The following is a 26878-nucleotide window of genomic DNA, read 5'->3' on the forward strand; positions in this document are numbered from 1 at the left end:
AAAAATACATGAAATACTAACGTATTTGGCTCTATTTCAGCTTATTTTGAATTATGTATGTAGGTGTATGTTTCTGTATTTACTGCCTCTAACATTATAAAACTGTGGCTGGAGAGATGACTCAGAGATTAAGAGGACTGACTTACTGTCCTTCCAGTGGCCCCAAGTTCTGTTCCCAGCACCCATATCAGCCAGTGCATAACCAACCATAACTCTAGGTTCAGAGGATCCACTGCCTCAGACCTCAGCAGACACCTCCACATACGTGCAAATGCAGAAACATGTATATATATACACATAATTAAAAATTAACCCAAAAAGAAAAAGAATATTCATAACCTAACAGCTCTAAGTGGGTCCCACAGCATATGGAAGACCTGGCTGCTGAGGAGATCTGCCGCTCAGTCACTCAGAGATACTGAACACTTTACCCCCTCTTTTCTCTCCACTGAAAAAAGTGGGGGAAGAAGATAGAGGCAATTAGTATACTATGCTAAAGATTGTACTTATAGGGCAGGGATGTTACTAAGCTGCTAATGTTCTTGCCTAGCATACACAAAGCTCTAGGTTTGATCTCCAGCAGTGCCAAAATTGGATGTGGTGTGCCTGCATGTATGTCTGCACCAAGTCGATACCTGGTACCTGCAGAGGACAAAAGAGAGCACTGTACTAGGTCACCTAAAACTAGAGGTAGAGAGGGTTTCAAACTCTCATAAACTCCCATGTAGGTGCTGGGAATAGGATTGCAGCAAGTATGAGGGCAGCCTGGGAGAGAGTGAGACCTTAGCTCAAAATAGCAGCAAGTGCTGTCTTTAATCTCAGCACCTAGGAGGCAGAGCTGGGTGGATCTCTGTGAGTTCAAAGCCAGACTGGTCCACAAGGCAAGCAGCAGACCAGTCAAGGCTACTTACCGAGATTGTCTCAACAACAGCAACAAGCGGATACAGATCAACAGCAATTTGGGTCACTGGCACTTCACAGCTATAAAAATCACACCAAACTCTAACAGACATACTTTCCAAAGTCCTCAATATAAAATTTACTTCTGTAATGTCCTTGAAACGATAACTTATACATCTACCCACCAAAATGTATTACAAAAATGTAATATGGTCAATTACTAAGCAATTAAACTTCTAAATGTATATTCTTCTATATTTCACAATGTATTTGAACTAAAATGAAACTTCATGTTGGATCAGAAACACTATTGCTCCCACACTTTTAACAAATAAGTCACTTGCTTAAATAAATCAAGTAAAAAACTGAGATTAAAATATAATATTCCATCTGAGAATAAGAATATGCCCATTTCTTAACAACTGGAACTGATCACTCACCTGAGACCATGGTCTGTGATCTGATAACATCCAGATAGACTGAGAAACAAAAGTACTCGTCCAGTCTCTTGGTCAGACTTTTCACTCCCAAAATAAATTAAGTCTTTTCCCCTGGGCAATGTAGTCCTTAATGCTTTTCTACACATTGCAGAAGTCGCTGGGAGTGTAGACATAGTCCTTAGAGCTGTCCCTGTGCAACAGAATGAATGGCCACAATATGCAAAGGCTGGAGAAGCACAATGCTGCTGCCAACAGACACTAGTCCTTAATCCCACAAAGTCCTTACTGTAACAACCAGATGAGGAACAACCGAAGTTGGAGGCTGTTTCCATTACACAGAGACTTTCAACATTTCTGTGCCTCCATTCTACAGCATCTTCAATATCAGCCAAATCTTCAGCATCTAGCATCCACACGTAAGGAGAAGTGAAACTTTCAGAAGACACAGGTTTAGTCCAAGTGTGCTCATTGTCTATTTCTTCACCAACTCCTTTGTCAGTTAAATTGTGCAAACAGGCATATTGCTTGGGGGATTGCATGGTAATGTCTTTATTTGTCCATGGAGTTGAAGTAGCCTTGCCTGCACTTTTCAAAAAGCCACTGTGATGAGATGTCAGAACTCCAAGAGCTCTAGAAATCTTCTCTAGAGCCATATCTGTGATTTTTTCACATCCAGACAGATCAAGATGCCGAAGATTCTGGCAGCAACCAAGCCAAGACCAACTACAAGAGGGAGCAAGACTGTTAAATTCCTCAAAAGCATTAAACTACACACACACACACACACACACACACACACACACACAGAAGCCTTAGAATTATTTTAAATACAAAATCATCACTTAAACATTTCTGGAATTTCTATCATCAGGGAATATTTTTAGTGCTAGGAATACAAAAAAGATACTAAGGCAAGTAATTAAAAAACAAGTATCATTGCTAACCGAGTAGAGGATAGGATGAGAGAAAGACATGAATGGAAGAGACTTAAGTTTCCTGTTCTAAAAGCAAGCAGTAGAGGAAAGGCAGCATACACTTGAAAAAAAAGTAACTACTGCATAATGAAGACATAGAAGAAACAAACTGTAGAAATGGGTAGAAGAATCAATCTCTCTCTTCCTCTGAAATAAGATATTTCAGAATTGGAAGAAACAGGAAGCTAAAGCAAAAAGAAAACTAGTAGTCTCCAAGAAAGAATCATTTGCAAAGAATATGGCTTGAACAAACTGGTACTAAACTAGAAAAACCATTAATTAAAAGGGAGCTTTGACAAAAGGTACTCAAAAACTGAAATAAAACCTTGAAAACGGGTAATATTTATCTAGACAGTTACAAAGCAAGGTTCATAAGCTTAGGCATGACATACAGATGGCAGTACCAATGTTCTGGATCAGCTGCCATATGTGAACAAGAGGCAAAAACTTGTGAGTGTCCTATCAAGTTACAGCTATACATGGCAGGAATTTAGTAGGAATATAAAATAGTATGAGTAAACAGTGATTATACAAACAAGAAAATAGGGAATATTTTTACTGATTTCATAGTCAAAATTTATTATATTTAGATATTTAAAAATAAATAACCTGTCAAATGCAGAATCAGAAATATCAGTCTGGGTAAGATCCAGATGTTCCAGGTTAGGACAAAGCTCTAAAATCTGCCTAACCTAAGAAAGAAAAGAAAAGTCACCATGAGGACATATAGAGCTTTAGTTAGATAAGCAACAGACAATACTAAATATAACCCATGGTTTTTCCTAAGTCTATATGCATACTGAAGAAAAAAAACTTCCCTCAAAGAACACATTAAAATAGACATACTCTATGCTCAAATTCCTTTTTGGTTTGTGTGGTGTACGTGGAGGCCAGAAGTTAATCCCCAGTGTCTTCCTCCATCATCTCTCCCTGAACTCTAAGGCCACAGGTTCTGCTAGTGCAGCTGCCAATGAGCACCAGGAATCTGCTGTCTCTGCACCATTTCCCCTGGCCCCCCAGCACTGTGGTTACAGACACATGCCATTATACACATATCTGTACATGCTGGGGATCTAGACTCAGGTCCTTGTGCTTGCACAAAAGGCACTTTACTAAACAAGACATTTACCTCTCCAGTCCCTGAGCTCAAATTTCTAGTCCCTGAGCTCAAATTTCTAGTAATCTTCTTAAAGAGTCTTAGAAATTAGACCCAGAAAAGTCTGCATTTTTAAGGACTACCCAAGGATTTTATGTATGAAGTCTTTAACTTTTATAAAACTGGTTTCATCTCACTTGTCCATCTTGCCATGCCTTACATGTTATAATAAACTATATAGAACTAAGACTCACCATTTTACATCTATAAATCCAAATAAATGATTACCTGCCTAATTTCAGTTCCATCATCTATAGCACAGGCTATGATTCCTAAGCTACAAAGAATACTCTAAGAAATGAAATTATATGAAAGCAAGCAGTGTACACCTACCCATGGGAAGACACTCTGTTCTTTCCCTCTTAAATAAACATCAATAAGCAAACCAAAGTTGTCTCACTGCTATTTTTCTTAATACTCAAGCTAGTATTCATTTGTACATACCATTTTGCTGGAGACTGCAGAGCTGTATGCTAACACTAAAGTTTTTACAGAGGTACCAACATATGGCAGAACATTATGAATTAAGCCATGGAGTAAACGTTTTTCCATTTGTGCAATGCTGATAGCAATCGATTCCTCTGCAGACTCTTCTGTAAAATGAATTCAAACATCTAAGAACTAGATACACCATTGTAAGTAGGCCACCCAAAGGATGCATCAAATACTAGATAGGAAATACTCTATGCTGCCTTCAAACTCCCTTTTACAAGCAATTTCACTTTCAGACAAGAAAAAGTTCTGAAGAGAATTCTGAATAGTCAAAGAACTGTAAAAATTCTTCAAGAGACTACCATTTGTTACAAAGTAATAAATGATCTATAGATTCTTAAAGGTAGCATCAGTTATTCTACCTAATTAAAAGGATACAGAGCTAGAAGAGATGTGAAACAACTCCATTAACCTTATCATCATGAATCTTCAAGCAAAAGAAGACACTTTCACTCATAAGAAGTTAAACATGAGCATGGCCTTTTGCACTTGATTTAGCAATTCCTATAGAGCTTGAATGTTTATAACAAGTTATACCTCTCTAACAACAAACAAGCAAACTACAGCTTTAGTTTAACAATGTTTTCACAGGATGGGTGAAGGCCTGAGTTTAAGCCCCAATATTAAGGAAAACAAAAATTTCTACAACTCCAATTTTATAAAAAGAAAAGCAAACTATAAATGGACCTAAAATCTCTATCACCTTTCAGGATCCTATCTTTAGTTACTTACGTAAACTCCTAACCTGAATTATCTAAGCACAAAGCACCTTAATATATTAAAGATTTATTTAAAATAAAATAGAATATAGTAGCTAAAAGGAATCTATGTGAAAAGAGTAACAACTAAATATTTTTTCAAGTATTTTATAAATACCTTAACTTGGTATTAAATGTCCTTTACTTGGACACTATCACTAAAAAAATCACTTCAGCAAACCTTGTTTATTCTACCACACTTTTATTCCTAATTCATTCTTTTCCCCCATGGCCCTCCCTACCTAGGTGTGCTTTGTTTACTATAAAATCTAAAATACACATTCTACTGCCTGCCACAGGTAAGCATATGACTGAAGCTAATGAAAACAGATCTCTTCCTTATTAAACAAATTTTCAAACTCCTGAAACTATACCAAAATGTGCCCTCTTCAACTCATGAATATCTGAAACACAGTAGCTGCCAAAGTAAAATCACTGTTGTTCTTATTTTCAACAAAGATCATCAACCAAACCAGCTTACTTATTTTAGCTTTGTAAACAGAAACTTCTTAAAATTTCTCATTTATAAATTTTTCACCATTTTATGATCTTTTAGAAAATACTATGTAAAATAGTATCTAAGACAGAATCTGCCTTCCTCCTCTATATTCCCAAGCATCATCTATGCATCTCTATTACAGGATTTTCATTTGTACCTTGAAGGAAGAACTATGTATTCTAAATTCTCCCTTACTTCTATTTATTTAACAGTAGGGATCAATTTTTATCTACTCTCAAACTCTCCCTCTTACAGTACTTAATGGGGGGGACCCCAAAACTGTGCAACACAATCTTCACAAATGATTTTTCTGTAGAGCTGGAGACTAAACCCAGGGCTTTACAATGTTATGCAAGTGCTCTACCCTAAGCTATACCAACCCAGTCTCTCATACATATTATTTCTTAACTCTACAATAACCTTGAGGCAAATTATATGACTTTACAAACAGACGAAACACCATCCTGTCTCCCCTCAACCACAGATGACTCAATAAATGCTGATGAACTGATTAACCGAAATCCTAAATCATATATTGTAAGCTGTGAAGCACTATAATGAAGATAGTTTATTCCTACATAAAAACAGCCATCATTTTCTGACTTTGCTATTTTAATATAAAAACATAAGAGAAACCACTCTATTTTAAAAAATACTTCTAACAAGAAATTCTAAATTTACTTGTTGTTCCTTCAAATTCTTCAGAGAAGTAGGCTTTTTAAAAGTCTTTAGAAAACATAAAATACCTGAATTTTTTGAGACCTAATAATTATGAACTAGAATGTCAATTATTTAAACATCATGTAATAATTTTCATTCCAAGCATGAAATACCAGATTCATCTATATCGGCATCTTCATCCCATTCCTGAAAAGCACGACTTTCATCTTTCCTACTTCTCACCCATTCCTCATCAGGCTCAGTATCAAGTTCAGTGGCAGGACCACTATACCAGTCACCTATACAATGAATAAACAAGAGGAACAAAATCAAATTAGATATAAGGTTATTATAAGAAAGAATATCCTATTCACATCTGAACTTCAGGCAATGGCTACTTTTAGAAATATTTTTTAAAACTACACATATATAAGCAAAGGATTCAATTTAAAACATACAAAAATAATTATGACTACATGAGTTCAATTAATAGTAGTAATTACTAACCAACAGTATTTCCCAGAGTAACCTTTCTCTAAAACTAAAGAAAAAGAACTTCAAAAGCTTACATAGTTTGCTGTACACTTGCCATGTATCTGTTCTCTTGGAAAAGTTTTCAATGATACCCTTCATAAAAAATAAGCTTAATGATCGTAACTCAGTTTCTAAAAAAATAATTATCAGTATCTCTAGGTGCAATTTAAAAAAAAAAAAAAGACTGGAAATGACCTATCTTTTCTTTCCTACAGTAACTTCACTTTGGATACAGTAATAGCCTCATTCTGATGACAACTAACGAAGTATTCTGTAGTGACAGGCCAGCAGTGCACAAGTAGGTAGGAACAGAAGTCAAGGGGCACACGGGCACACTGAGGTAAAGTGAAACAATAAATGTATAGATACTACAATTACAGTACACGTATTACATGTTCATGAAGATAGAGACAATAACATTAATTTATTAAATTCTTAAGATTACATAGGGTTTCTCAACCTAGACACCACTGACGTCTAAGGCTGGATAATTCTTTGACTTAAGTTGCTAACCTATGGATTACAAGGTGCTTAGCAGCAATCTAGGCCTCTACCCAGTAGACAAGTTGGTTCTCAACCTTCCTAAATGCTTCAGCCCTTTAATATAGTTCCTCATGTTGTCATGATCCCCAACCATAAAATTATTTTCATTGCTACTTCATAACTATAATTTTGCTACTGTTATGAATCATAATGTAAATATCTGATGAGACCCACAAAGGGCTAAGTCCCACAGATTAAGAACCACTGCACTAGATGATGGTATAATAACCAGAACTAGGACAAGCAAAGATGTGTCCAGACTGTAAATATCCCTGACAGGGACAAAAATATTATAAACAAAAAGAATTTTTAACCAAAGGTTTGGTCTAAATATGTTAAAAACCGAAAAAAAGTGAAGTAGCATATTTAAGATGCAGTATCTTCATGAAATCAACACAGCATTATCACCTTTGATGGTATTCACACCATCATTTGGATCTGTCTTAATTCTTTATTAAAAACAGCTGAACAAGAAAAAGCTGACTTATTCATATGCGTTATTTGATTTTTTTTACTCAAATTTCACCATCTGACAAGCAATATGAAAAAATTAATCCATACAAAAATAATAATTCTGATCACTCCAAAAACACTAAATATCTAAGAACATCTTATTTTAAAACTTCCTCAGGAGGTGCCTCTTAACTCCAGCACTAAGGAGTGTGATGCAGAAGGATACAGATTATGAGGTCAGTTTAGCCAATAGATTAAGACACTTTTCAAAACATAGTGCTGGCAAAGGAAGAGACAGGTGGATCTCTCTGAGCTCCAGGCCAGCCAGGCGGGCTATATAGTAAGAATCTGACTTTTTATCAAATAAACTGTTTTTAAATAAGACTCATAATTTAAAAGTCAAAATTTTGTTAAGAAATATGTATTTCCATTGCAAAATGTCCTATAAGGGGAAAGTATATAACTTATAAGAATTTTAGACGGATACTTAAGACACTATTTTAATTCAGCAACAAAACAATGTAGTACACGATAGCTGTAAATATTCATGACTCTTTTACGTGCACATGAGAAGTTTCTCTAAACCTTCAGATGTGAAAGTAACTTAGCCCAATGAAATTAATGTAGTTTAAAGAACAATACATTAGCCACCATTGTAAAAAGCTATGTTAAAGACAAAACCAGAGTTGGTTACTTAAAGCCATGACCAAACAAGAACTGTATGTATCTTACCTTCATATTTTATAGAACTGAGTCTATGTTTAAAATACTTAAATAATCCAATTATTTAACAGTTCTAAAAATCAATTACATTTACTTTAAACTTTTACTATTGAAAAATTCTAACCATAGTCACATATACGAAGATATATAATAAATCTGTGTACCCATTTTTTATCATAAACAATTATCAACGTTTTACCAGTGTTTTTTACACTCTGTCTGACATATTTTTTCCTAGTTATTCTAAAGGAAACAGTAGCAAGTATATAGTTTACTCACAAACACTTCACCATTGCTAGCTCTTCTAAAATACATACTAAAACCACTTCAACTATAAAATTTGTTTTTTGACCAAACCCTCAAAGTTTCCCTTCCCTGGCATTACAGATTAATGGCTGTGAGTATCTGTCTAGAAAGACAGACTGAAATATTTTTTAAACAAAATGAAAGTCCCATTTACCTACCTCTGGCCCAATGAACAGGGTAAAGATGTTTCCATAAAGATCCTGTTTTTGCCAGCTGAGACCACTTAGTACTGACTTGACTGCATCGACACAATTCTTGAGGATTAAGATAACTGAAAATGGACAGCATTACCTCAGGAGGAAGATGGGTTATACCTGTGGAGTGTTCTGACACTTCCGCTTCTGAAATAAAAAAGAAAATCTTTAACATTAAGGCTACGTGAGCAATGCAGTAAGAAATTATAATCACACAAGGAAAAGCCAGTGCCTGAAGTTAATTCCTTCCTGCTTGCAACATGTGAAAAGGAAATAACACGTATTAGAGGTAACATGGGGATGTTGAACTTGTTAAGAACCCGTAGGGTTAAACTATCATGGCCCAGATCATACTTCATCAGTGGGAGCTACAATAATGAACACAGAATTGACTTCCTCTTACAAAGGCGTCATAGAAAAAACAATATTCACTTTGTAGTATAAACAGCATCATTTGAAAAAGGAACCAAACAGGTTATACTGCTTTAAATCAGCAAGCATATACTCAGGCAGATTATTAGATCTACAAGGCATTGTTAATGACATACACGCTCATATTTGCTATTCATGCATTAAGGCTCCTGTTAGTTCCTTCCTAGTGTTCCCTCTTTGATTTTGACATTCCATGTAAAAGGTCTATGAAATCTGATTTTTTTAATATACAAATGCCTTAACCTATTTAAACTATGTGCCAGTTCAATAAGCATAAATGTCCCTGGTGCACTGGTAAGAAATCTTTTGTTATTAAGTATTGTAGAAAGTCACTAGGTAAACAACTTCCTATGATCCTGTAATGTGGTAGCATTTTTCCAAAGAAAAATGAAAAAAAGAATGAGTTGTCTCCAAAGTACTATAAAGAATTTGAGAATCTTGTATATCTGGTTCTTCACAAAGAACACTTACACAAACACTATGATCAAACTACTTTAAACTGCCACTTTTGAAGTGCCAAATATTTTAAACATAATGCTGTTATAATTTGCTTTGAAGGAGAGGGAAAATTAAATGTGTGTGATGCTTTTAAACTCCATCTTATAGTAACAATTAAACAAGACATAACAGGCTTTGGTGTGGTATCCAGGACACAAGCTGTATTTCAAGAGTAAAGCTCATAAGCTTTATGGGTTTAATCATAGCTTCAACTTATAAAATTATTTTTGTTTAAACATGAATCTGACTACTTTAGTATTGGAAAAATACCAATTTCAAAAAATTTTACAGGACTAATACTGTCATTACATATCTAGAAGCAGAAGAATTTCTGCTAGACTAAGGATGCCAACTATTTGGGTTCTTCTGTTTGTTTACCTTTTGTCTATGTAGCCCAGGCTGGCCTGGAATTTGCTATGTAGACTAGGCTGGCCTCAAACTCAGAGACCTGTCTGTTTCTGTGCCTCCGGAGTGCTGGGATTAATGGTGTGCACAACCACACCTGGAACCAACTATATTTTTAATGTTTTAAAAAGCAAAGCTATTGAGATAAATAAAAATAAAAATAAGGAAAGTCTATTAAAAAAGGTAAGCATCTATTTTATTTGCATTTCTTGTATGAATTCTTAAAGTAACTACACAGAAAAGCTTTGTTTCTCTCTCATACTCATTATCCTGAACATTACTGGAGATATACTGAGAGAATGATAAACATCAGAAGATGAAAATAAAATTATAAATGTTCCTTTCCTTAACTCAAAATGAAGTTATATCCCCAATAAATCCATCATAAGTTAAATTTGTCCAGGAACAAAAGTGTATCAAAACTTAGCAACCACCACAGCTGTTGAGCTGTAGAGTATCAACTGTTTTCCATGAACAACATGAACGACATGGTTGATCCCTGGAATGGATACGGTTGACTAGGAACCATGGCTCACTGCTGCCGAGTATTTAGACATTTACCAAGTTTTATACTGCACATAAACCTGGCTGAAAAATGATCAAAATGCAAAACTGAAGTATACAAATCATTTTCATGCCATTATAAAGTCCAAAAATTCTACACTGAATCCTAAGTCAAGGACAATGCTTTTAAGTTAACTGACTTTGAAAACTGATGAAAATACACAAAAATAAAAGATGGCCAATGTAAAGCTGGAGAGAGATGAACCAGAGGTTAAGAACCAGAGGATCTAGTTTCCATTCAAAGGAGCCACATGGTAGTGCACAACCAACTATAACTCCAGTCCCAGGGAATCTGATGCCCTCTTCTAGCCTATGCAAGCACTGAATGCACATGAGATATAGACATACAACAGGCAAAACACCCATATACATACAATAGAAAGAAAGGGAAAAAATTTAAACCTGTCAGTATGATCAAGAGAGCTCAGAAAGCTGTCTGATACTATATTATTACTCTGAACATAGCAGTCCTGAATTTTCATTGGTCAAAAATAGTACTTATTTTATACCTACAAATTCACTCAAGAATCACTATACTCGAGAATCACTATACTACATGAAACCCAAGCCTACAAGATGAAAGACTATAAACACTAAATTCTACAATATAAACTACTGTCCTCAATTATATTTTTAAGTAAAAATAAATGGCTTAAACTGACTATAAAATAAACCTGACTTCAACTGCTTCTTAAATAAAATCTATAATTTATAACAAAATGTCAATAGCACTACACTAACAAATTGTTCTGTCAAAATAGATGAATCTTACCTGTATCTGATTTTTCATCCACAGAATATTTGAAAAATTTCTGTCGCTCTTCAGCTTGATTCCATAGGCTGAGACCTCTAAGGAGTTCTGCAGTGTCCTTCTGAGAGCAGTGCTGTGCAATCACTTTCTTTTTGATATCTTTAAGCTCTTCATAGGTAAAATATTCCATTAACATGGGCTGAAAAACCTAAATTTAAAAGAATTTGTAGGGAAAGATTTTCAATTTACTCAAAACCCTTTACTAATGGCTCAAGTTCAGTATTATGAACATATATTTCAAAGAGATAAAAATTATAGTTATTATCACTAAACTAAATTTTTTAAAGAATATTAAAAAAGGATCTTTTTCTATGATTTTGCAGGCCTCTATACAATTTTAAAGAACAAGGTTTTCCTGTACCAAGCTTGTTAAACAGTCAATCATTTTGTTATTTATTGTTAGATATTTAGCCCAATACCTGCCTGTGGTGGTTTGAATGAATGGTCCCCACAGGCTCACATATTTGAATGCTTAGTCATTAGGGAATGGCACTCTTTAAGAAGGATTAAGAGGTGTGGTCTTGTTGAAGGAAGGGCATCACTGAAGATGTGATTCAGGGTTTCAAAAGGCCATGCCAGGCTGTGTGTGTGTGTGTGTGTGTGTGTGTGTGTGTGTGTGTGTGTGTGTGTGTGTCTGCCTACAGAACAGGATATAGTTGTATAATATATAATATTATATATATATATATATATAAAATTTTTTCTTCTCTTCTTACCCTACAGGATCCTTTACATACATATTATAGCTTCCAGTTTGGTGTTTTTATGGCATTCCTGAGTGTGCAAACGAATGGGTCTCTGATTTTGCCTTCTCTTTTCCTTCCTTTTGTTTGGTTTGTGCAATTCTGAGGCGTTAAGATTTTGCTTTATATTATATTATTATCCCATAGAAGCCTGTTTGTTTTCTGAGACAGAAAGGGGGTGGGGATCTACACGGGAGGGGAGGTAGGGAGAAAGGGGAAACCATAGCCAGAATATATTATGTGAGAGAAAAAGAAAAACTTATTTTCAATAAAAAGAAAAAAAAATGCTTAACCTTGATTTAAGCATTGGATACATATTACAATATAAAAGCTGATGAGATACCATCAAGTACCAATGAAAGATCACCAAATCAATGCTTCCCATTCTGGGAAGAGTTTAGAAAATAGTTTGCATTTCTTTTTATTATCAAGCCGATTATAAGGTGAAACCATAATTGCAAATCACAATATATGATTTACAGCTAAAAAAAAAGTATCCAGAAGCCAAAAAGTTGGCTTAGTGGGTAACAGTATTTGCTACCAAGACTGATGACCTGAGTTCAATTCCCAGAACCCATGGTGGAAGGGAAACAATTCCCAAATGCACAATAAATGTTTTGTTTTTCAAACTAGGGCTAGAGAGATGGCTAGTTAGTTAAGACAACTTGCTGCTCTTGCCAAGGACCTGGGTTTGGCTTCCAGCACCCATATGGTGACTCAAAATCATCTGTAACTTCAGTCCAGGGAATCTGATGTCATCTTTTGGCACACAGTGCTCATGCAAACATAGAGATGAAACACTCATACATGTAAAATAAAAATAAATCTCAAAAAAACAAAAAGAAAGAAAGAAAGCAATAGTATCCAGTCCTCATAGGATAGTTTCTCTGCATCTTATGCTGGATACTAATATTACTGAAAGAAGAAAAACTGTTTGCCATGTATTTACTGATATGCTATATTTCATGTACATGAGGCACAACAGTGATAAATTTAAAACAACCATTTAATTACTCAAGTCTACTCATGAAAAAAATTCTAAAAACTCTTTCAACCTAGCATACATAAGATATTTAAAGATTTACAGAATTTTCTAAAGGCTCTCAAAAATTAGTGACAATTATGAACATGTATCACAGTGCCATCATACATAAAAATACATATTTCTTAAGTAATTAAAGTCATCCATTCAATCAAAGTAGCCACCTTTCTAAAAAAATAAAATCTCACTGGATTCCATTCCTGTTCCCAAAAAGAAACAGAGGATTAACTCCATCAACAGAACATTTTCTTTTTATGCATTATTTTAAAGAACCTAAGGCAAAATTATATTTTCTGTTAAATTATGACTATAAATCACAACAAAGAAAAACTCTGCTTACCTCTTCTTCTTCTTTCATGTGAGGAAGAAAATCTCTTGTAAAAGCCTCCAATCTCTCTTTCAGCTGTTTTGCATAATTTAACTGTTCATACTCATTCTATAAAAACAAAAAATAATACACATTTAGCAGGAAGTGGAGACATGTATCATTAATACCAGCACTCAGAAGGCAGCAGCAAAGAGATTTCTAAGTTTGAGACCAGCCTGATATCACAGCAAGTTCCAGACCAGTCAGGGCAACACAGTAAGACACTCTCAAATATATGTAAGGGTTTGCCTGATCCCAGGAAGTCAACTTAGTTTTCTTTTAGCATAAAGATGTCCTTAGAGCTAGGCTGCAGCTCAGTGCCAGAGCACTTGCTAACATGTCTGATACTGTACCCTCAGCCTTGGCACCACCTCCCACTCACAGCCCTTAAAATAATAAGCTTTAAATTCCTTAGTAACTCTAATCTAATAAATTAATTTTATTAAAATATAGCAAGTATATTTTAAAATATACTATAAAAAGTTTTTATAATATATTTTATGTTATCCTAACAGGCAACATATATTACTATCAACATTTCTAAAGGCAAGAAACTCACATTTTAAAGTAAATCATTCTAATTCTAGATACCTCTCAATAGTCAAACATTTCTTCCACTTATGAATTAAAACCACATCTCCCTGCAACTTATCCATCTTTTCTCTCTCCTCAATGTAAAACTATGGGAAACTGATAAAATGATGAAATATTAAAAAATATGCTGATACTGTGGTGATTTGAATGAGAATGTTCCCCCAAAGGCTTTGGGATTGGAATTTTGGTCCCTAATTAGTGGCACTGTTTGGGGAGACCTAGGAAGTGTGGCCTTGCTAAAAGGGCAGAATTTGAGGGATAAAAATTCTCATCATTTCCAGTTAATTTCAAGCTCAGTCTCTCTACTTCCTGCTTCCTATTTGTGATTTAAGAACTGAATACTCAGCTCTCAGCCTCTAGTTCCCATCACTACACCTACCTGCTAACACTCACTCACTCACTCACACACACACACACACACACACACACACACACACACCAGGCACATCGGGATGTTTATGGACTCATCCCTCTGGAAATATAAGCTCCAAATAAACCCTTTGATAAGTTGTCTTGGTCATGGTGTTTTATTACAGCAATAAAAAGTAACTAAGACAAGTACTATTTCATTGCTATTGTGGCCAGCTTTTTCGTTTAGGTAATGTATTCAAATACTTTCCAATATTCAGTTCAATGTTGAATTCTGCTGAGATTTTACACATCCTTTAAGCATTATCCAGATGTATGGCTTCCAATTACACTTGTATCCTAATAATTATAAAATTTCTTTTTCACACTAGTTCTTTCTTTGTGCTCTTCAAATTCATCAATGCCTTCTCTTCCTATTAATAAATACACACTTATATTACGTAAATAGTTCAGAATAAGCCTTAATCCCTAGCCTTCTTGCACATACAAAGTCCATTCTCACTCCTCTTTCTCTTTTCCTCTACCACTTTATATAATTACGGTATTCCATTGGTCTTATATCCTACTGATAGGTGATGTCATACTGTATGCTGTGAAAATGTGTTGCTCTGATTGGTTGATAAATAAAGCTGTTCGGCCAATGGTGAGGCAGAATAAGGTTAGGCGGGACATTCTAAAGAGAGAGAGAGAGGAAGGAAGAAGATAGAGCAGGGGAGACGCTGCCACTGCCAGAAGAAGCAAAATGTAAAGACACTGGTAAGCCACGAGCCACATGGCAAAGTACGTATTTACAGAAATGGGTTAATTTAAGATGTAAGAACTAGATAATAAGAAGCTTGCCATGGCCATAGTTTAAAAATAATATTAGCCTGTGTGTGTTTATTTGGGTCTGAGCTGCTGTGGGACTGATGGTGAGAGAGATTTGTCCTGACCACGGGCCAGGCAGGATACAGGAAAACTTTCAGCTACATCCTACATCATTATCAAGCATGTCCCTTCACCTTTTTTTTTAACCACCACTACTTTGGTTCAGAAACACTGACTACATAATACATGAATATGATCTAAAACACCAAGAGTACAAGGAGTACTCAATAGAAAAGTAAATCTCCCTTCTGCTACTATCCAGTATGCTTTCCTCTACTAATCAACCACCTCCCCTCTGGATATCTACCAAGTGTTCCTTCTTCCAGAGACTACTGGTAGAATTTCTTAATAATGGTCTTCAGTTTGAGTGTTCTCAGTCCTTCAAAATCAATCCTCCCTCTTACTGAATCACCTTTCTAAAGCAAAGTATCTAAGTAAAGGGTATAAGGTGGCTTGATGGAGTTAGAAGTTACTCCTATGCTTCACTGAACTGAAAAGGTTAAACAAAGTTTAACTTTCAAATATTTTTTAAGACAAATATTATTAAGAAAATGTACATACATCCTTATCCTAAACTATACTCACAAATGCATTTCATTTTCTTGTTCAATATTACTTTGTTTTTGAGATAAAAATCTCACTATGTACCCTAGGCTGGTCTTGAACTAGTGACTCTCCTGCCTCATTCTCCTGACTACTAGAATTTCAGACATGTGCCATACAACTGAAATCATTGTCTTTAACCATTCTGCTTCCTACAATAAGGAAAAATAAAATCCAATAAACACTATAGCTACCATTCCATTTTTCCCACTGTTACAGACTGGAGACAAGGCCTTGCTCATGCTAGGCAAGAAACTCTACCACTGAATTACATCTTCCACCCTCAATTTTATTTTGTTTGAGAAAAGGTCTATGTAGCCCTGACTGGCCTTGAACTCATAAATACACACTTTCTTCTGCCTCCAGAGTACTGGATTAAAGATATATGCCTCCATATCTGGCCCCATCTTTAATATTAAATAAAATGTATGGAACTGAAGTGTTACCCTAAATAAAAATTATACCTTTAGTCATCAGTACCCACATTGATAGCTTTTTTTTTTTAAGAATTTGGCAAATGTTTGTAACAATTTCACGGTAATTAAAATTTCAATTTACAACACTTTAAAATTTGGTGGTCAGTGTTCACCAAAAAGAAGACTTTACTACGCATTAATAAAGAGCCAATTTCCAAAGACTGTCACCATACCTGAGCCAGATCCTCTGAACCCATTTCCAATTAAATGGGACCTTAGACTCTGTCCTTAGCCTCTCAGTTCAATTTTGGGAAGAATCCTACTGAGTCAGTTTAACAATCATCATCTACTTTCAGTATGTGACTATGGCAGTATCTAAACAAATCCCTCACTACCCCCTCAGCCTCTACGATTTAATACCCTGGCCTATCTTCAGCAAAAATCCTAAAGAGTTAATGCAACAAGAATTCTCCTGGTCCTAATCTTTTCTCTCAGTAATTTTCCATCTACTAGCTCTTGTGACTTAGCTCTTAACTCCTGGTTTTTCTTGCATCCAGAGTTGACCTTTATCTCTCTGCCTTACTACAAGCCTCCACTGCAACCATTCTTGATGAACAGCCTTCCTAGGCATCATGAATAAATGAAATATCTTTAAAATAATACCATTTCCTAAAGTTGCTAATAAAAATTACAATGACAGGTTGGCACTATTTCTAATAGTTACATATGAATTTTCAACTCACCTTAACATTCTTCAGCCCCTTTTCAAAGAGACTAAGCATCTCAGAGAGTTTATTGTCAGAATGGACATTATAGATGGTCTGACTGCGTTGCTGAAGTAAACCAATAATGTATTCATTTTCAATTTGCTCATGCATTTTAAACTCCTTGAAAGTAGCATATAAAGACTGGAGAAGAGCACGGAAGTCATTGTTGTTGGAAAAGTTCGTTTTAGAAAGCTGAATAAAAATTTAAAAAGACATAGTAAATAGATGTAAACATAAGACAATGTAACAATAAACATTCAAATGTATACCTAAATTTTTTTATATAGCAAGATAGTTCCTTTACATCAATTATGTCATAGTACAAATAAAGGAAATTCATTAAAAAAAAATTCATAGATGTATAATTTTAGAGTCCCCTACACTAAGAAGATGTTGGCTGGCATTCTCAAATACCTGGTGAGAAAGGAAAAAAAAGTCACATAGTTTACCCAAATAAAAATGATCAGACCCAGTTCCCTCCAAGTCTAATTTTCAATTACTCTATCTGTATCATAAATCATACCGAAAACACCTACATTAGAAGAATAAGCTTAGGATAATGTGGCTTCCTTTTCTTTGTTCAAAATGTTTTTCATGTTATTATACTACTACAATTTAAAACTGGGAAAATACTTCACTGTAAGTTTTAGTATCAAGAGGAAACTGATCTGTTTAGGAAGTAAGTATAAAATATAGAGCTATTAGATAGAATATTACTAGATAATTTAAGAAAACTGTACATATGGACACACACACACACACACATACACACACACACATTTTTTTTTTTTTTTTTTTTTTTGAGACAAGGTCCCTGGTTAGCCTGGAACTCACTATGTAAACCAGGCTGGTCTTGAACTCACAGAGACCTACCTGCCTTCTGCACCCCAAGAGCTGGATGGAACTAAAGGCATGAGCCACCACAACCACAAGAGAAGTATATTTTTAAGAAAACTGACATAAATATGTAACACCTTAAGTATGCCATCATTTTTTAAATTCTAGCATTCAATTGGAGAAAAATTCCCATTCCAGTGTAATTCCAAGCTTTCACACTTAATAGAAAAATTAAATTCTAATACTAAAACACACACATCAAGAAATTTGTTTCAAAATTCAAAGTAAGCTGAGCATGGTGGGACAGGCCTTTACTCCCAAAATTTAAGAGGCAGAGGTAAGTGGATCTCTGTGAGTTCAAGGCCAGCCTGGTTGTGGTGGTTTCTATAGATATGGCCCCCAGAGACTCATATGTTTGAATGCTTGGCTCATAGGGAGTGGCACTATTAGGAGGTGTGACCTTGTTGAAGCAGGTGTAGCCTTGTTAGAGAAAGTGTGTTACTGTTGAAGTAGGCTTTGAGGTCTCATACATGCTCAAGCTATGCCCAGTGTGCCAGTTCACTTCCTGTTGTCTATGGATCAGGATGTAAAACTCTCAGCTCATTCTCCAGTACCATGTCTACCTGGATGCTGCCATGTCTCACCATGATGATAACAGACTAAACCTCTGAACTGTAAGCCACCCCAATTAAATGTTTTCTTTTGTAAGAGTTGCCATGGTCATAGTGTCTCTTCACAGCAATAGAAACCCTAACTTAAGACACTGGTCTATATACTGAGTTCCAGGATAGTCAGGGCTATGTACCAAGACCCTGCCTAAATAAATACACAAATAAATTCAAAGTAATATTCAAATATCTCATTATCTATGTTAAATCTAACTTCTACTGTTCAATTCTAATTACAAAATTCATTTTAAATGGGAAACAATTAGGTTAAATACAACAAGTAGATAAATTAGAGGGAAAATGTTACTAACACCAAACTTGTTAGGCTTCTTTCCAAAGTGTGGTTCTGTCTTCTTAAAGAGGAATACACTCTAAGCTGTCTTACCAGCCTTTCACAGTAAGAACTGTGATGGAAGAACACTGAAAAAGGCGGCATTAAGACTGAAGTAAAGCCAATCGACACAGAACAGAAGTGACTAGGTATCTTCTTTAAAAGGCAGTAAGTATTATCATAAGAATCACAGAGATCCATAGATTCTGATTCTCTAAGAGACCCAGCTCTATCATTTATTTAGTTAGGGAACTTTAGTCTCTCAGTGTCTTTGTTTCTACTTTGTGCTAATTGGGAACAAAATGCTTATACTTCACAGGGTTGCCATCGTTTACATATTCATTTTTATAAATTCAGATACTTCTTGCTCTATTCCAATAACTGGTGAACAGCTATGATGGGCTAGATACTGTCTTGGTACGTGGGAACACACAGGGAACAAAATAAAGATCTCTGCTGTCATGGGGTTGACACTCTACTGAAGAGAAGACAACAAATAGTTAACCATAATACATGAGTCAATCATCTAGAACAGGGTTGTCAACATTTCTGTAGAGCCAGACAGTAAATATTTAAATTTTCCCAGACTAGAGGCCTACACCAAATACTCAACTCAGCTGCTACAGCCCAAAGAGGAATCACAGATGACATGTAAGCAGATGACTTAATTTATTTCTATAAAATTTTGTATTTAAGGACACTGAAGTTTAAAGTTTCATACAATTTTCACATGTCACAAAAAAAGGTTTTCAATGTAAAAATAATGCTTAGCTCCTTTTCATATTAAAAACAATTATGTACAACAGACTTGAAGCAATTCACACTTTAGATTTTAAGAATGTTCAGAAACATACCAGATTACAACAAGCTTCATTAGTGGCTAATATCTGCAAATAATACCATGGGTAATTTTGCTTCAATCAGGGGTGGGAGTGTTACGGGTGCTTAAAAAGTCTTAGTATAAGAGCATAGGGACATGCCTTAGTAATAGAAAGCCATCCTAACAAGCAAAAAGCTATAGGTTTGTTCTTAACCCCAAGATGAAAAAATAATTCTTAAAAAGCATTAATAGCCATTAAGTTTTAATGTCCAAAAAGTATACAATACATTCATGAGTTAAGAAAGTCGTTACAGTTAACAAGCTAGCCTGTATTTGAAAGTTACTAACAGAGTACATCTGAAGTGTGTTTTCTTCTATCTATACACAAATTATAACTATGTTAATGGATGGGTTAATCAATTAGATGTGGGTAATTATTAAACAATGTAAATGTATACCATACCACTGTATATCTTGAATATATATAATTTTGTCAACTACATTTTAAAGCTGGAAAAAATATTAAGATCTGAAAAGTGCTTTCTGGAGAGAAAAAATATTTATACAACAGGTGAAGAAAATAGCTTCATTTGTATTAAAAAATTTGCCCTAAATCACATAACTATGCAACAATGGAGATTTAGCTTCTGTAACTAACATATGTCATAGATAAAATGTCTATCCCACACAGAAAGCTATCTTTTTGGATACAAGACAGTAACTGGTCAGAATAACTGCTCCATAAAAAAAGGTCTCACTGTAAAGAACACTGTCCCCCAGGAGATAAAAGGGAAGGTCTAGGAACAGTTTAGTTTGTCACCAATGGAGAAGTGCTAGTGACATAGGGTGGGTATGAGCCAAGAATGTGGCTGAAACATTTTACAATGCAGAGGACAGCCCCCACAACAAATTCTGTAGCCCAAATGTCAACAGTGCTTTAGCTGAGAAATGCTGCTCCAGCAAAGTGTTTCCCTAATACTGTTTACTACAAATGATCTTGTCAATCCCTCACTATATAAAATATGGTGAAACAATGTAGTGAAATCCAGAGAACAAACACTTCAAAGATAACTCAGGAAAAACTATCTCCCTCTGTACATTAACATGCATTTACATTTCCACTTTCCTTTTTCAATGATATTTCTCATGCACAATGTTGATTTACAATGAGTCATAAGATATACTGTGAAAAACAATGCTCTATGATAGAATGAAGGCTCACTAGTAGCCTACACAATAATATACACATTTAACAAAGAACCTACATATAACAAGACACACACAATCAACAAACAGTAAAACAATAACCTGGTATTTTTCACATGAAAATGGATAACTGACTTGTAGTGTAGATACACACTCAATGAAGAAGCTTTTGTATGCCCTAGCCAAATTTATAGATGGAAAAAATGACCTATAAATAAACTGTTTTGCATAAAAACAGTAATAACCAACAAGTGAGGAAGGCTAAAAATCACGGCTTTCTGAGGGAGAAAAAAATTTCTAGGATTAAAATTTAGGCTCTACTAATTGCTGAGTGAGCTAGGTAAGTTATTTAACCACTAAGACTATTTCCTCACTTTTAAATGAGGGATAACACTTGTCTTACAAAGCTCTTGTAAGGATTAAAGAAATAATGTCAGTATGTAGTAAGAATCCATTAAACTCCCTTTCCTTCCTCTCAGCTCAAAATTCAGTATTATGTTCACTAAGTCAGCTGTCCAAATGCCAGTACATTTTTATTAAAAAAAAACCAACTGACCATAAAGCTACATTCAAGTTTCTGAAAGTAATCTATTCAACTCTGTGTTTACTTCTTCTTAGTTTTATAAAATACCCCTTTTTATAAATGATAAAAGTATATGACACTTCTTAATATCCTTATTTGAAAAACTTAAGCACCCTCTAACTGCTTTCACCACTTAATTTTTTCAGGGGGCGGGGATGTGTTGCCTGCGTGTATGTCTATGCACACATGCCTATCTGATGCCCATGAAGGATAGAAGGGAGCATCAGATTCCCTAGAACTGGAGTTACAGGCTGTTGTGACCTGCCATATTGGTGCTGGAATAGAACCTGGGTCCTTTGGAAGAGCAACTTGTGCCCTTAATTGCTATGCCATCTCTCAAGCCCCTCACTTCAACTCTTCTATAACCTGTTTATGTATACATCTGGAGATCTCTATAGAAACCACTTCAGAGACGACTCCTCGTGTTCACTGTGGACTTGACCATGGACTTCCTTTTGCTCCCACTGCACTCCTCTTGGACTTCTGTATTATCATAGATGATAGTGTGTACGAAACTGTGAACTCCTAAGAACAGCAATCACATCTCACAATGACAACAGAAAAGAATTAATGGAATTAAGTCCTGAGGAGTGAAGGGAATGCTGAAAATTGGGAAGAAAGCAGGAAAAGGATTATCTACCATTTGGTGCAAATTTTAACTACACATCCCAATTTGGGAGGTCAGTGAATTATGAAACAAGACTCTCAGAAGACTGTTACAAAACAAATCAAAAACTACTGTAGCTTTAAATGAAGAAAATTAAGTTGGGAGTCTTAATACTGACTTGGGTGGTTATGGATCTATCACTAGCTTACATAAGGCCTCACCCAAGCAATCCAGGCCTACAAATCCCCAGGTATAATACAGAAACAAACAATAGTTTTACTTACGCCAAAGGCCTGCTGTCTGCATAGCAAAGATAAAGAAACCTTTCCATACTACATTTTCAAAACCAAATTAACAAAACCAGTTAAGACAAAAATACCAAGACAAAACAAAAACTGCACATACACACACACACACACACACACACACACACACACACACACACACACTATAGTCTGTTTTGTGGTTGCCAACTACCCTGGGCAAAGAGAGTGTAGTAGATATACCCAGTGACAATCCATTAGAGAAAATCAGGTATCAGTTGCAAATGGCTTCTAGGTTAGGGATTTTGCATCCACTTCCCCTCCTCCAAGCTTATATTTTGTCTGGGTGACTTTTTTTATACGAGAAAATCCACAGGCAACATATTAAACTATTATACAGAAATATTTAATGTAATCTGTAACAACTTAATAATTTGCTCTAAGTAAATTACTCAAAACATAGAAAAACTGATTTGATACTCCTAAAGAAATCACTTTTTGAATATACTGTGTTTTACAAGTTCAATACTGGGAATAAAACTGAAATCTCCATGGTTTCCGGACATTCTTAATCAATATTTAGAATACAGTGAAATAACACACTTTGTAGCATTTTAGTTTCAACCAAAGCCTAGTTCTCATTTTGCAGTTTTCCTGGAGGTTGGTTGGATCAGATACCCTTGATCTACACAACCAAAAGAAAGATGACGACAACACACCTTGAAATGACAAAGTAATCAAAACAACCCTTCATTCTTTAAGACTGTTCTACCATCACAAACCAGTTATTTTCCCACTTTTGCTCACAAAAGACATCCAGAGACCCTTCCGCTGACCACTGGCAACAAGAAGAAATGATGAAAATCCCCATGCGGTTCTTTCTCCTTCACTAACTTACCCTGGTCACAGTTAAGAAAACTGAAACCTTCAGTATTCTTGATGAATATAAGTGATAAGCTCATTAAACTACATGCAATTAATTCAGAATTAGTGACTTTTTTACAATGCTGGGAATAACTCAGTGGCAATTTTGACTAAAGCCATACCAACTTAAAAACGCTTTATTAAACTGGTTATATAATAGGGAACATTTCACTACTGGAAAAGAATCTCATTTGACTCATTATTTAAGTCAACTGCATTTTCAAAATTTGCTCAAATGTTCTCAAACACCAAAAAGAGACACAAAAATAATGACTGTTCCCCGTTGGGTGACAAATGCCTGTAAATCTTGAACCTGGAAGGTGGGAAGCAGGAAGATCAGGAGTTCAAGGCCAGTCTCTGCAACGTAGTGAGTTCTCAAGGCCAGCCTAGACTAGGGAAGAAAACTGTCCCCAAAACAGTATCAAAACAAAAGAGTAATTTTTTTAAAAGAGCCTGGGTAGTACATTACAAATTTTGATTTTTTGGGAAGGTCATAATCCTTTGGCAATCTGAAACATCTTAAATACTAGAAAGCTCCTAGGAAAATGTACAATTTGATAAAATTTTCCCTTATCTGGTCTCTGGACTATCTCTCGACAAAACAAACCAGAGAAAAGTCTTGGATTCAATCAGTCCTCATTAAATTCCCCTTTTGCTTTTTAAGAAAATGGAAAAAACAAAACAAAATAAAACTTTTTTTCCTTGCCTGAAATTAAAGGATAGTGGGAGGGAAAAGAAAACCCAAAAGGTGGAGATTATCAAAAGAAAACCACTAACTGAAAAATGCAAGATTATACTCTTCGGCTCAAGGCTTAGCCAATCATTAAGCTTCTCCTGGGTAAAAGATAATCGCCCTCGCTGTATCCCCTCTCACCTGAGAGCTCTAAATTACACTTGATATCTGGGTTCTACGTGCAGATTCCAATACGAATGGGGGTCCAGGCACCAAGATTTTAAAGAGCTTTGTTGTTCATTAAGAAGCAACTAAGTGGAGAACCATGATCCTAAACAATCCTGGTGTTTAAAAGTACACATGACCTCTGACTAGGTTTGGTTTTTTGTTTTGTTTTTCTTTTCTCAAAATGGAGGGAGAGAAATGGTTGTGGGGCAGGAATGCTAAAATCTGAAACTTCATACTGCTAGTCTTCCTGTGACCTACCAATGAATACACTGGGTTCTTTCCAAGCACCTCTCTGGGTTGTAAGACAACTCTTGTTTGCTGCAAATAGTTGTATAAATTCTATGTAATTTCTGAAAACTCAACGTAATTCTATGTTTAAGAAATAATTACTTAACAGCTATTTATTTGATTCATTTTTACAAAACACGACTGCCAGAGTTTACACATCGATGACCTTCCAAACATAAACTGACAATTGAGAATTTTAGGAATCATTAGAAAAAGGCCCTTAACTCATCTCCACAACAGTACTTCAACTTAGGCTACATCAATGAAAAAGTCCAAAACGCGTTCTACAGCAAACCAACTTTTCCTAAGAGCCCCTCTCTTCTGATTCCAGTTGAAAAGTCCCAACAGAGGAACAGCTAGCTAGCTGTCCTGGAACAAAATCTACAGGGAATACATATTCAGGAAAATAAAAAAGCTGGGAGAGGAAAAGATAAGCAGAAACGTGGAGTGCAAGGCTTCCTCCAAGTCCCTGCACCGGGCTTGCACACGGAAGCAAACCAGTGCAAAGCTGGAAGGGCAAACAAGCCCGCTCCAGGGAGGCTGGAAGCGGCTGCCCGTGGGGCCAGGAAGCAAGTCACAGGTCCAGGCGGAGGATGCAGTGTTTGCAAAGCGACTCCAAGAGCCCGGAGGGGCCGTGCGGGCAGTACTGCGGTGGCCAGCCCACCGCAGAAGCGGCCTGCGGACCCGGACCCGGAGCCCCCGCGGGAGGCCGACCCCGGGTCCCCACAACCCTGAAGGGCCAGCGGCGGAGGCTCCGGGGAACCGGGAGCGCCCCTCACCCCCGCACAGGCCAGACCCGCCAGCAGGACGCTGGGCAGGCGCCGCGCGCCCCGAGGGCACGTCCCAGGCCGCGGCCGGCCCGGGTTTCCCAGGGCCCCCGGGCGGGAAGGTGCGGGAGCCGCGCCGGGGGGAACGGGGACGCAGGCGGCTGCTCGCACGGCGCCAACGCGGGGGGGGGGGGGGGGGGGGGTTTGCGGGAGGCTCGCAGGCCAGGCCGTCCCCGGAACCCGCCCGTTCCTCCGCGCCGCCCTCCGCCCCGCGCTCCCGTTACCTTGTCGCAGTAGCGCCCCACCAGCTGCTTCATCCGCCAGTGCGGGGCGGTGAAGACGTCCACTTCATCGGGGAAGGGCGCCATCGCCGCTGCCTCAGCGTCCGCCTCAGCAGCCGCGGCCGCCGCCTCTCCATAGACACCCTCGCCGCGGGACAGAGGCGGCGCGCCCCCCTGCGCATGCGCCCGCCCCGTCGGCGCGCGCGCCCGGGCAGCTCCGCGGGGGCCGTGGCGCGGGGGGCGCGCGGGCCGCCGCCATGCGGGGCTGCCGCCCACGTGACCGGCCCGCGCCGAGGCGTCGGGCTCCCACCGCCCGGCCGCAGGCTCGTTCCTGGTCCTCACCCTGTGCTGTGGGGAGGCCTGAGCGTTCCATCGTCTCCTCAGAGCGCACTGTCTGAGGGCGGGGGTCCTCAAGGGCCCCCCTCCGTGCCCTAAGGCGGGGGCAGCCGACCTCCGTGGTCGGGTCGAGCCTAGGCGTTCCCGGCCCCGGGGGACTGTGAGAGCCTCGGGGTTGGCTAGCCCGGGGCTGCTCGCCCTGGGCCTTGCTAGCCTGGCCTCCCTCCGCGCGCTGTGACTGAGTGCTGGGGACACGGCAACGTCTCCTCACGCCACGGCGCGTGGGGAACTGGAGAGGCCGGAGGGAGGACAGACACCTCAGCCCCGGAACCCCAGCCCCAGAGCGGCCCCATGAGCCTGGTGGGGGAAGGGCGAGCCATCATGGCGGTCTAATGGGGAAAGAGCCTTAGCACAAATCCCGCCATTTTAAGCCGAAGAGGCTCAGACACAGGAAGAAGGCCTTAAATGAGGGCACTGCTCAGACAAAGGCCACGAGGTCTCGCCCCTACACTTCACCTGGCTTCGTCTAAGCCCTCCAGTAGACTTTTCCCACCTGATGGAAGCAGCTCTCATCTGTGGCTTTAGGACTGATGGAGAGAGGAGGGCAAGGCTGAGACCCCGGGGAAGAAGGTGTTAATAGCCATAAACTTCGGGACAGTAAGCAGAAGACTAGCCATATTCACCTTTTTATCTCCTACCACAGATTCATGGCAACGGGTAAAAGTAATTAAACGTTCAAAAGTGGGTTAGAAGGAGGTGAGAAAGAACCCTGGAGCGCATCTGTGTAGTTCTGATCTTAACATTTGATGTTAACATGCAAGGTGAGCAGGAAAACACGACTCCGGAGATGAAAATTAGGTTCAGTTTCACCAAACCCTAGTTGTAAAACTTAGGAAAGTTCCAGGACTTCTGTGTTCCAACCTCTATATTCTCTTCCGTAAAATGTGTGTGGTGGT

General features: G+C 37.5%; 1 protein-coding gene across 1 annotated transcript in view; it reads right to left on the bottom strand.

Annotated features, from left to right (window-relative positions):
• Nucleotides 1-25770, bottom strand: part of Fbxl5 (F-box and leucine rich repeat protein 5) — a 39513-nt gene extending 13743 nt beyond the window's left edge. The window contains exons 1-9 of the mRNA XM_052734852.1: nt 25590-25770; nt 17087-17302; nt 13468-13563; nt 11304-11490; nt 8597-8779; nt 6053-6178; nt 3915-4063; nt 2924-3006; nt 1341-2063 (exon numbers count right to left, since the gene is read on the bottom strand). Of these exons, the coding sequence (XP_052590812.1) occupies nt 1341-2063; nt 2924-3006; nt 3915-4063; nt 6053-6178; nt 8597-8779; nt 11304-11490; nt 13468-13563; nt 17087-17302; nt 25590-25673 (1847 nt within the window). The 5' untranslated portion in view covers nt 25674-25770. The remainder of the gene's footprint in view (nt 1-1340; nt 2064-2923; nt 3007-3914; nt 4064-6052; nt 6179-8596; nt 8780-11303; nt 11491-13467; nt 13564-17086; nt 17303-25589) is intronic.
• Nucleotides 25771-26878: the final 1108 nt, after the last annotated feature.

Source organism: Peromyscus californicus, unplaced genomic scaffold, assembly GCF_007827085.1.
Source record: "Peromyscus californicus insignis strain IS unplaced genomic scaffold, ASM782708v3 Scaffold_13__1_contigs__length_99412109, whole genome shotgun sequence".
Classification (NCBI taxonomy): Eukaryota; Metazoa; Chordata; class Mammalia; order Rodentia; family Cricetidae; genus Peromyscus; species Peromyscus californicus.